This window comes from Atta colombica, unplaced genomic scaffold (assembly GCF_001594045.1).
Source record: "Atta colombica isolate Treedump-2 unplaced genomic scaffold, Acol1.0 scaffold51, whole genome shotgun sequence".
Classification (NCBI taxonomy): Eukaryota; Metazoa; Arthropoda; class Insecta; order Hymenoptera; family Formicidae; genus Atta; species Atta colombica.
The window spans coordinates 1,764,890-1,775,456 of NW_017259541.1; the positions used below are offsets into that span (position 1 = coordinate 1,764,890).

General features: G+C 31.2%; 3 protein-coding genes across 5 annotated transcripts in view; 1 reads left to right on the top strand and 2 right to left on the bottom strand.

Moving 5' to 3' along the window:
- Positions 1-2,122, bottom strand: part of LOC108691735 (transmembrane protein 43 homolog) — a 3,335-nt gene extending 1,213 nt beyond the window's left edge. The window contains exons 1-5 of one of the 3 annotated variants that reach the window (XM_018199608.1): positions 1,981-2,122; positions 1,694-1,876; positions 1,039-1,271; positions 565-865; positions 51-256 (exon numbers count right to left, since the gene is read on the bottom strand). In XM_018199608.1, the coding sequence (XP_018055097.1) occupies positions 51-256; positions 565-865; positions 1,039-1,271; positions 1,694-1,876; positions 1,981-1,995 (938 nt within the window). In that variant the 5' untranslated portion in view covers positions 1,996-2,122. Of the gene's footprint in view, positions 1-50; positions 257-564; positions 866-1,038; positions 1,272-1,693; positions 1,919-1,980 lie in introns of all 3 variants that reach the window. The other 2 variants (XM_018199610.1, XM_018199609.1) reach the window with 2 other exon arrangements.
- Positions 2,123-3,841: 1,719 nt separating this feature from the next.
- Positions 3,842-4,687, top strand: LOC108691738 (39S ribosomal protein L23, mitochondrial). Its single transcript, XM_018199614.1, has 3 exons — positions 3,842-3,945; positions 4,136-4,415; positions 4,500-4,687. The coding sequence occupies exons 1-3, from the start codon at positions 3,932-3,934 to the stop codon at positions 4,647-4,649; spliced, it is 444 nt and encodes a 147-aa protein (XP_018055103.1). The 5' UTR covers positions 3,842-3,931; the 3' UTR covers positions 4,650-4,687.
- A 251-nt stretch (positions 4,688-4,938) lies between these two features.
- LOC108691722 (fatty acid synthase-like) overlaps positions 4,939-10,567 on the bottom strand; it is an 11,707-nt gene continuing 6,078 nt past the window's right edge. The window contains exons 10-19 of the mRNA XM_018199587.1: positions 10,206-10,510; positions 9,710-10,129; positions 8,552-9,564; positions 8,171-8,415; positions 7,404-8,097; positions 6,442-7,291; positions 5,869-6,338; positions 5,513-5,764; positions 5,121-5,372; positions 4,939-5,037 (exon numbers count right to left, since the gene is read on the bottom strand). Of these exons, the coding sequence (XP_018055076.1) occupies positions 4,939-5,037; positions 5,121-5,372; positions 5,513-5,764; positions 5,869-6,338; positions 6,442-7,291; positions 7,404-8,097; positions 8,171-8,415; positions 8,552-9,564; positions 9,710-10,129; positions 10,206-10,510 (4,600 nt within the window). The remainder of the gene's footprint in view (positions 5,038-5,120; positions 5,373-5,512; positions 5,765-5,868; positions 6,339-6,441; positions 7,292-7,403; positions 8,098-8,170; positions 8,416-8,551; positions 9,565-9,709; positions 10,130-10,205; positions 10,511-10,567) is intronic.

The following is a 10,567-nucleotide window of genomic DNA, read 5'->3' on the forward strand; positions in this document are numbered from 1 at the left end:
TTATTTACATTTATTTTTATTAAAAATATTTGTTTTTATCTAAAAATTACCTGATGGTCCAGGTTCGCCAATAATTATGCACATGTTCCAAATGGAACATCTGATCCACCGATATTTTATGCTTTCGTTGAAGCAAAATTTCTTCACCATGAGATGTGTAATATGGTTTGATGGTACCTTTTTCCAACAAGCCAATTACCGAGTAAACATTACTGTTTTTTCCTGCATAAGAAAATTGTATTCTGATATCTCCCACCTATAAACAAAGTAAGCCATATTAGAAATAGCTCTATTAGAGATAAATAAGAAAGAAATAAAAATAAAAGTTTTTAAGTACAATACAAATTGAATGATGAATGTCTGATCACAGAAAAATTCCAACAGTTTTCTATGAATTTGACAGAATGGAACAATCTCTTTTCTGAAAAAAATTTTTGGAAATTTCATCTTGAACTTTGTAATTATATTAATTTTAATTCTTAATTCCAAATGGAGTTTTCTAAATTCAAAATATTCTTAAATATTCCCTCTTTAAGAAAAAAAAAACTTCTTGCAGCGACATACTTGAGGATTCCACAAATCTGCACTGTGGTAATACAGTCCAGAGTGCATTTTAATGTTCTTTCGCTCTGGTCTCTCATCACTGGTGATCTCTACAAAATCATTGAATTTTTTTTTCAATTCCATGCCAAGCGTATAAGCGCCAATCTTCACTTCGTCTGCAATCTGCACCTGACTCTTGATTGGTATTTCCTTGGGATTGTGATGGCCTGTACGAATGTAAAAGTGATCCGAATCCACGAGTTTGTCCTTCCATTCTGTCGTGTAATAATAGTGTTTCTCGCCCTCTGTTATTTCACCAAAACTAAAAACAAAGATTTTAACAAAGAATTTAATATGTTTGATATATGTATATCGCAGTGCAATAGAGTTTTTAAGCTATTTAGCATAGATTGAATAGCAATTTTCAATTAAAGAAAGTTTTCGTTTTCGACAATCAAAAGGATAAGGATCAAGGATAAATTCTTTTATCACTACCTTGGTTCTTCCTCGATTTCAACCCACTGGTACATCTGAACTCTCCTCTTTAGCTTCACGCTTGATATGATAATTCCATAATCTGGTTCTGTTAACGGTTCAGAGACTAGTATGGGACCCGATAGATGTATCAAGCGGCCCTCATATTCAGACGATAGCATCATTGAATTAGGAAGCACGATAACATTGTGTAAAGCCTCATCCAAGGAATGCGCTACTTTTACGGCTCTTCCCTGAAAAGACGCGAAATGTTATGAAAAAATAATAAGATTGGAAATAAGACCATTTATGTTAGCTGCATTACTTTAAATGCAAAGCATCACTATGATCTGAATATTAAGATGTTGAACTATTATATATATTCATTTAAATGAATTAATTTCAGAAATTATAATTGCGTGCTGATATGGTTGTCAGACTTTCAACGCAATCAATCTGAAATATTATAATAATCCCCCCTAAATTTCCCAAATTTAATCTTAAAAAATTGTAATAAACTTATTGCGAAAAATATTGTTTCGGTTGGGAGTTGAACCCGGATCTCTTGCTATAAAAAATTATCTATTACAATTTAATCATGACAATATTGAATTTTTTAAATATCTTTCCCTTCTTAAACGAGTTGGTCATATGACAGAAAGTGCCATTCGCAAACCTCATTCCAAAATAGTAGACACATTCCAGTGGCAAACATGATGGACCCAATTATTGCTGTCAACCACGACTGCCTGAATTGTTCCGAGATCGTCATTGGTATTTGATTCACAGAGCCGGCTTGTCTTCCATTCTGACAATTCTGATGAAGTCCATTTACGTTTCCCCTTTGCTGACTATTCTGCTACAAAGCGTACGCTCCGAGAGTTTATCTTGTTCTGTTCATCTCAATAATTGACATAAAATAAGAATAATGCTTATATACAAGGCAAAGGGAATAATACTTACATTCATACGATACATCCTGACGTCCACCGACGTCGTATTCTTGGAGCTACCGACGAGATACTATTAACACACTGCTATTAGACGGCGATTATGGAAGTTCGCGTGTCTGTTAAAATTTAAGTGATTAAGAGTAAGAAACTAATAATACGGTATTAATGTCATGATTTATTAGATATGTATATATGTTTAAAAACGTATAATAATACGATTTTTATTAAAAATTGATTTTAATGTTATCATCCGAGTTTGATTATCAATAGAAACGATAACTGCAGAGAAAAAAATTGTAATTTTTCGACGATATACAAGATATTACAGCATTAAAAATGCGTACTTATTTATACAGCATTTATATAAAAAAATCACGAATTTAATAATGTATTATCAAAATATTTATATTAATAATCGTAAATTTTTATCAATTGTTGGTAATGTCATCGTTCTTTAGTTATTCCCAGGCCCTCCATTACGTCACGAAAATTTATCCAGGGCCGACGGTCTTTAATAATATCAAGGTTGTGCATCTACGCGTAAATTATAATATTTTATGTCTACGTGTAGATGTAGACAACGTAAACTAGTGTAATAAAATCGGTTTTACATTAGTTGTAAGCCGATCGCAAGTTTGTTGCGACAGCTAATCTGAAGCTTGCATTTTGAAATCAACGCTTCATATGGCTGTTGCAACAAATTTGCGATCGGCTTGCAACTAATATAGAACCAGCTTAATGTAGAATTGGCTTAAGGTGTCATATATATATATATATATACACATATAGATAGTGAGTGATATTATATAGACAAACTAATTGATTAGATTTTTTTCGATATTATATAATCAAACGAAAATTTTATACAATTATTAATTTTTTTCATAAGAATTATCTATATACAGTTTATACTTAATTAGAAATATGTGTGTGTTGTGCTCACACAGTTGAAATGTTTAAAATACTTCACAGAAATATTCTGAAAATGCGCGATATCTTTAACCACCGACGAGATACTATTAAAGACATCCTTACGGGAATTTCGTCCTTGAAAATATTGAAGTGATTAAGAGTTAAAAACTGATAATATTGCATTAATTTTATAACTTATTAGTTTAGTAGACGTATTTATGCATTTAGAACTCAATAATACTCGATTTTTCTTTAAAATTGTGATTTTAATATTATCGTCAAAGTTTGATTATCAATAGAAATGATAACTGCAGAAAAAAAATATAATTTTTCTGTAATATATAGGATATTATAGCTTTACAAGTATGCATATTTATTTATGAAACATTTATATAATAAAAAATCATGAATTTATAATGCATAAGCCAAATATTTATGTTAATAATAGCAAATTTATATCAATTGTCGATAATGTCGGCGTTTTTCAATTTCCTTTAGGCCCTAATGGCCCTTTTTATATCGCAAATTTTTAAATTTGCCCAGGATTGACGGTCTTTAATAGTATCTCGTCGGTGCTTTAGCCTATTCCTAAATGTATTTTGGACATTTCATGGAGACTATTTTATAATGTAATTCTTCTATATTGTTTTACGTTGGTGATACAATTTATAATTGCCTACATAGAATCCATTATTCACTGCGAGTACGGAAAATCTATAGTTTGTATAACGTACACTATAGATTTTCATTTAGTTTACAAAATGTAAACATTCATGTAAATAATCCGTGTAGACAAAGTAAGTAATTTTGAAATCTACAGCACAACTGTTTTATAGTTTAGTGGAGGTTTAAACCAGAGTTTAGCGAAGATTTAAACCCATTTAGCAAAGACTCGAATCCCATTTAATTCAATTTGAATCTGTCGGTAATAATAATCTCTGTAAATAGTACTATAAAGTTTGAGGTTATAACCATAATAACTAAGACGTTCGTTTTGTTCTAAAATATTTATTTAGATACGAAAAGAAGCTCTATTATTTCACAGCACAATGTCAACACGATTGTAAGTCGCAATATTTAATACGATAATTAGATAACATAATAATCTTGAAATTAAACTTTAGAAGCAATAGCTCTAACCTTATTTTAATATATTAAATATTAGAGTCCAATCGAAATTTTTATCGAAACTGAAAACGAAATATATTACGTGTCAGTTTCGATTGAAAGCATATTTTAATTAAATATTCTAGTTATCCTATGTATCAAAGAGGCAATCCACAATTAAGAGTTTTCCTACCAAATTTCTGGATGAAGCTAATTGCGCCTACAGATCAACAACCTCCAAATATTGTACAGTTTCATTGCTCTATGCAAATGACCAGATACGATATAAAAAATTATCTAGAGAAAATTTATAATGTCAATGTAATTGAAGTGAGAACAAGAATAGCGATGGGTAGGTTTAAGAGGGATCAACTGCAGCATTCAGTCATTAAGGAGGACGATAGAAAATTGGCTTACGTCGTACTGGTTAGATTGCAACTATTGTCTTGCTTCTTTTTACAGAAAGGGATTTAAAATTTTATAAAAAAAAATAACTTTGTTCACTTATAGCCGAAGGACCAGTCATTTGTGTTTCCTGATATGTTCAAAAATGTAAAAGATGATATTGATAAAGAAACTATGGACATAGCTAAAAAGGATATGCAGGATTTCTTAGGACCTAACAAAGCTCCTGGATTATCTGGTTGGTTTAGGATATAATATGTATGTATATTGCAATATTTAAGGATTTTAACCAATAAAACACTTGTTACTATTTTTAGTATTGTTTAATTTCCTGTACAATCATAATTTTTTAATTACTTATAATCTAACGAACTTTTTTAATTTCTTGTATATAGGATTTTGTTAATGCTAAGATACTGATTAGAAATTAAATTTTTAAATATATATTTTATATAAAATAATTTTTATTATAAAATTAAATTAACAAATTATTTATTATATATTATAAAAATTAAAACATTAAATTATTTATATTAACATTAAATTATAAATTTCCGTTAATTGCAGCTAATATTTTTTTGTTTCTCAAGATTGTCACGTGATTACCTTCAACGTAATATACTTTTACTACGTTTTGAGTTACCTTAAATAATTGCATACTTCATTAATCAAAAGTTTTGATAATTTGATTTATTCAATACAAATTAATATAATTTTTTTAAATACCTTGCACAAACCATAATCCTCTTCAATCGATAAGTTCATTGGGTGTGTAGGTTTTAGCAAAATTATAGAAGACTTAATAGGTGTCAAAGTAGAAGGATCATATTCTTGGAGAGCAGATAAATGTTTGTAAATTGTTGTACACAGCGTCTTTAAATTTGTAGATGAAAGTGGTGCATTTACAACTACGAACTGTTTGGCGAAAATATCATATCTTTCATTCCAAGTATCACAGTTCTTCAATTCCATTAGAATCTATCAAATTATCCATTTCGTTTTTATATACAAGACCAAAGGAAAGAACAAAAAATTGATAGCAATTCACATAAAAAGCAGAATCATATTAGAAATGTACCATAAATTAATTTAATATAAGTCTAAGATAAAAATGATACCTTTTCACTACTTCCTGGTAAATAAATTTCCATAATATAAGTTAGAACGTAAATCTGAAGGTCTAATTCAGAACTTGGCATATAATATTTGTATATCTTTTGTACTAATTCAGGAGAGCCATCGATGAGAATCAGTCGGCCTTTAAAATTCATAGCTTCCAATCTTCTTGTTAACTCAATTGCGATAATAGATCCGAAGGAGAATCCTACCATTACAAAGTCTTTCCCATTTCTCAGCTTTGGTATTATGTACTGTAAATACATGAAAGTTTTCAATGTGAACTTTATGTCCCTCAAATAAGAACAATATATTCGTCAATATAACACGAATTATTGATACAGTAATTCACTGATACCTTTATGAGATGATTAGTTTTCTCTGATATAATGTTTGTAGTAGAATCAATATTGCTTGTGTTATAATGGAAGGATGTTGTTGAAAATAAAATATTTGGTGCTAAATGATTAAATGTAGTTCCACATCCGTCAATACCTGGTATAAGAAATACTTCAGTTGTAGTTCCTTTAGTCGAGAGAGTGGAATAAATTTGTGAAATAAAGTCTTCATCCTTTATAGCAAGAACTAAATATGTTAAATATTGTGACTTCTTTGTGTCGAGTTTTTTTCTATTATGCATATTATTATCACTGATTTTTGTGGATGTTTCAATAAGCTTTGCAAAAGTAAGATTTCGTAATTCTTGTATCGAGAAAAAAATATTAAACTCTCGTTCCAGAGTTTGTTTGATTTCTACGACCATCATGGAGTCCATTCCAAGTTCGGCCAGAGATGAATTTGGACTTACAACTTTTATGTTACTTATATCTGTAGTATAAAATAGATTATTGTGATTTTTTTACTGTACTGTTCCATATCATTCATAAATTGGTTTTGTACAAAATATATGCATAGGAATATATGCACCTACCTAAAATATTAGCGACAGTTTCTACCAAATTGTTAAATCCGCAAGATTTTATTTTCTTCTCAGCTACAACTATGCTGCTTACAATTGGCCGGCTTTGAAGTAAAAACTTATCAAGTTCGTCGAGGCAGCAGGATATTTTCTGTTGTACAGTGCCGCAGATAATTAACTCTTTATTGTCCTTTCTTTGTTCTTTATTTTCCTGCATGTCAGCTAAGAAACCTACGTCACCTACAATTCCCCATTGAATCGCCAATCCAGGTAACTTTTCTCTCACTCTCTTTTCGCAAATTCTCTCCATGATGGAGTTGGCCATGCCATAATTAGTCTGTGCAGCGTTTCCTCTGCCGCAGACAACGGAAGAAAATACTACAAAATGCCTCAACTTATGGCAGATTTTTCTAGAAAGTTTGTCCAATGTTTGAGTTGTTCGAGCTTTTGCTAAAAAGGGTTCTGCGAAAGTTTCAGCGGTTTGATTCTTCAACAAGCTGTCTTTCAGTACCATATAGAGATTGAATATTGCATCCACCGGTGCTTCTTTTTCCACACTTCGTAAGAGACATTCGCAGTCTTTGGTGTCAGCAATGTTAATATTTTTGGGGAGCAGAACTTTTACACCATATGATTTCCACAGTCGAATTTTCATGCGCTGATAACCGTTTTTTATTCCAGTTCGCGAAATTAGAACAACGTTTCTGGCACCACGAAGTATAAGCCAGTCGGTTAACTCTAATCCAAATCCACCGAGACCTCCTAGTATAATGTAACTTCTATCTCTGAGACAATAATAGCGACCGTACGCGAGAATGTGCTTATCTAAAGGTTCATTCTTTTCATGGATATTTATAATTATCTATAAAAAAATTACACTAAGAATACATATTATGTGTGATAGAAGTTTAGACAAAACTATTATTTGTAAATAACTCTATCTGCTATTTTATTATTAATTAGTACAGGCATACCTTTCCTATATGTTTTCCGCTCGCCATATATTTAAAAGCTTCTCCAACATTTGTTTTTGGAAAAATTTTTACTTGCATTGGTTTGATTGTTCCATTTTCAAGACCGTCAGCTACCATTTTGCACAATAGCGACTTATACTTGCGATCATCAGTGAATATATTCTCCAATATAATTCCATGAAAACTGATACCTTTCTGGAACACAGACATATCTAGTGGATTGTTAGAAATAAAATCAAATTTGCCAATCTCTAAGAATTGACCGTTTTGAGCTAAACACCGAACAGAGGCGATTAATTTTTCTTCCGCCAATGAATTTAACACAATGTCGACTCCGCGACCTTTCGTCTGCTGCATTATCATTTGTTCAAAACTAGTATCTCGAGAATTTCCGATATGTTTGTCCAAAATAGCCGGAAACATTTTTCTAATAAAATCCCGTTTATCATTCGTGCCCACGGTAGTAAACACTTCACATCCCTTTTGAAGAGCGAGATGGATAGCTGCTTGTCCAACGCCTCCAGTACCAGAATGTATAAGTATTTTATCACCACTTTTTATTTTTCCATAAATGTGTAGGGCTAAGTAAGCCGTGCTATAAACTACCGGGACTGTCGCTGCTTCCTCGAATGTCCACGTGTCGGGTATTTTCCAACACAGATCTTTATCTTTCACAACAACGTTTGCTATACAACTAAAAAGAACAATTTTAATTCAATTTCAATTTTATGAAATTACATAACATACTAATTTTATGAAGTATTTACTCAGTCTCACGAATTCCCATTACGCGTTGCTTGTTAGCATCCCATCCCACATATTCCATTCCAATAGGAAAATATTGATTCAACCGTCCTTTCAAAAACGTGTCAGTAAATATTATTTTACTAGTCGTAAGCAATACATCTTTGAAATTCAGAGATGAGTAAACAACGTTTACTAAATCCTCATGACGAAACTCAACTGATCTATTATTCTCTACCCAATAAAGTGTACTTAGATCAGCAGAAACCTAGAAAATTTTTCATATCATAACGTGTCACATGTATAATAAAATAGAAACAGCGTGACAGTATTAAAAAGACGAGATACATAATATTATTGTACAATGATATCAAGTAATATGTTTTGAAAAGATTTAGACGTACTAATTGACGGACATTAGCGGTAGGTACAGGTCTGGCTTTGAATTGTGGTAATTTTAAATGTCTGTATGATCCCCAAGTTTTATTAGATCGCAATACATTAATGGTCATATCTTTCTGCAATTGCTGTAAATAGAAGGGATTTTGAATACAGAATTTAGGGGCTTCCTTATCTTGAACAAGCACACCTCTAACAAGTTCTCCGCCTGGCTCTTTTCTCAAGCAATTAATAAAACCTAATAAACCGCATTCAAAATCTCTCTCTCCAACAATTATGATTCTATTATTCTCATCGAGTTTGTTCTCATTGTTCATCAGTGACTTTAGATTTTCTAGCCAATTAAAGTTATCGTTACTTATGTGGACAACAATCCTTTTTTCTATCAAAATTTTCTTCTTTAGAAGTACAATCATTTCTTCATCAGTACACTTTTCAAGAACAACATTTAATTCATATTGTTGTAAATGTTTTGTATAGTCAATTACATTACATTTTTCACGCGTCAACAGGTAACCACCTTCTCTCAAAAATGGCAATAGTCGCTTTAACGATTCGTGTTTGGTCAAAAGGTTGAATCCAGCTACAATTAAAGCTTTCTCATTTAAAGATGGTTTTTCAGAATCTCTGATTGAAAAGTTTTGCGATAAATCTGAACTAAAACGATTCGGTGATGTTAATAGAGTGACACTCGTTTTTATTAACGGCATGTCATTAAATGCCTCAAGCAGCAACGAAGATGAGAGATATTCTAATGCAACATTATCTTCATCTTTCACTAGCTCCACAATTTTCACATTAATAATTTGATGATCTTCGAAAGCGAGTTGTGCTGATATCCGAATTGCTTCGTTTAAAGGAATTTTAGTGCGATCACAATGAGCTACAAATGTATATTCCTCAAGAACAGTATCTTGGGCTAAATTCCGACGATTGATTTGAATGGTTTTAAGACCTCGTATCTCTATTCCACCAGCTCTAATCGTATCTATCTCTTTATAAATTTGTATCGGTAATGCTGTAATAATACATAATAATATGCTTTATGTCAGAAATTTTTTATACGATTGTATATATATATATATATATATATTGAACAAATAATTGTCGGTAATTGAAGAATCATCGGTAAGAAGAATAATCGATAATTGAAGAACAATTACGTTTATTAATGTCTGTTATAACTTCTCCACCATCCGTGATGTCCTGTAGCTTCCAAGCGTGAAGCACTGGATTGATCACTATTTTTTGAATACTCGTAGGAACATATAGATCCCTAGTATCGTATCCGATAAGTTTCATCTGTAACATAGAGTCCATAAATGTTACCCAATTATTTCTCCATATGATGTGTCCTTTTTTGCCCGATATAGATGCACTCTTCAATCCACGAAACCAATCGGTGTACTGATATCCACGCAATTTCAATTCCTTGTAAATATCATGTGCAGTCATGAGTTCTTCTTCATCATTATTTTCCAGTAATAAATTTGTCGGAATCATTTCTTGTTCTGGATTCAATGTCTCGTACACTGTACCTGTCACAATAACGTTATCTCCTTCGGTTATTTCAAACTTCCCATCTGAAATATTTTTATATATTCGTTTATATGTATTCTTATGTATTCTTATGCTACTTTAAAGTTACCTTTTTAATACCTTTCTGTATTGCAATTTTCAAATTTACAGCATAATTTTTCGACAAATAAATAGCACGAATAAAGTTTACATCTCGGAAAACTATTGATAGTGTTTTATATATTTGCCCTTTTATCATGCCGAAAGTTTGCCAAACAAGTGCAAGATAACCTGTCGCGGGTAACAAATTACTTCCATCAATAATATGACCGCTCATATAATTGTAATCCTCATTGTTGAGTAAAATTTCGACATATCTTTCTCTACATTTTAGGGATTTTTGTGTTTTATACTTTGGTATAAACCAATCTTCGGAATGATCCCATCTATTAATATGATATTAAAGAGTAATAAATATATTTTTTATTTATTATATAATTATA

Bases quoted from the DNA above. Each gene is read 5' to 3' on its own strand.
- LOC108691738 (XM_018199614.1), top strand. The intron at 4,416-4,499 runs GTTAGATTGCAA...GTTCACTTATAG, and splicing joins AATTGGCTTACGTCGTACTG to CCGAAGGACCAGTCATTTGT.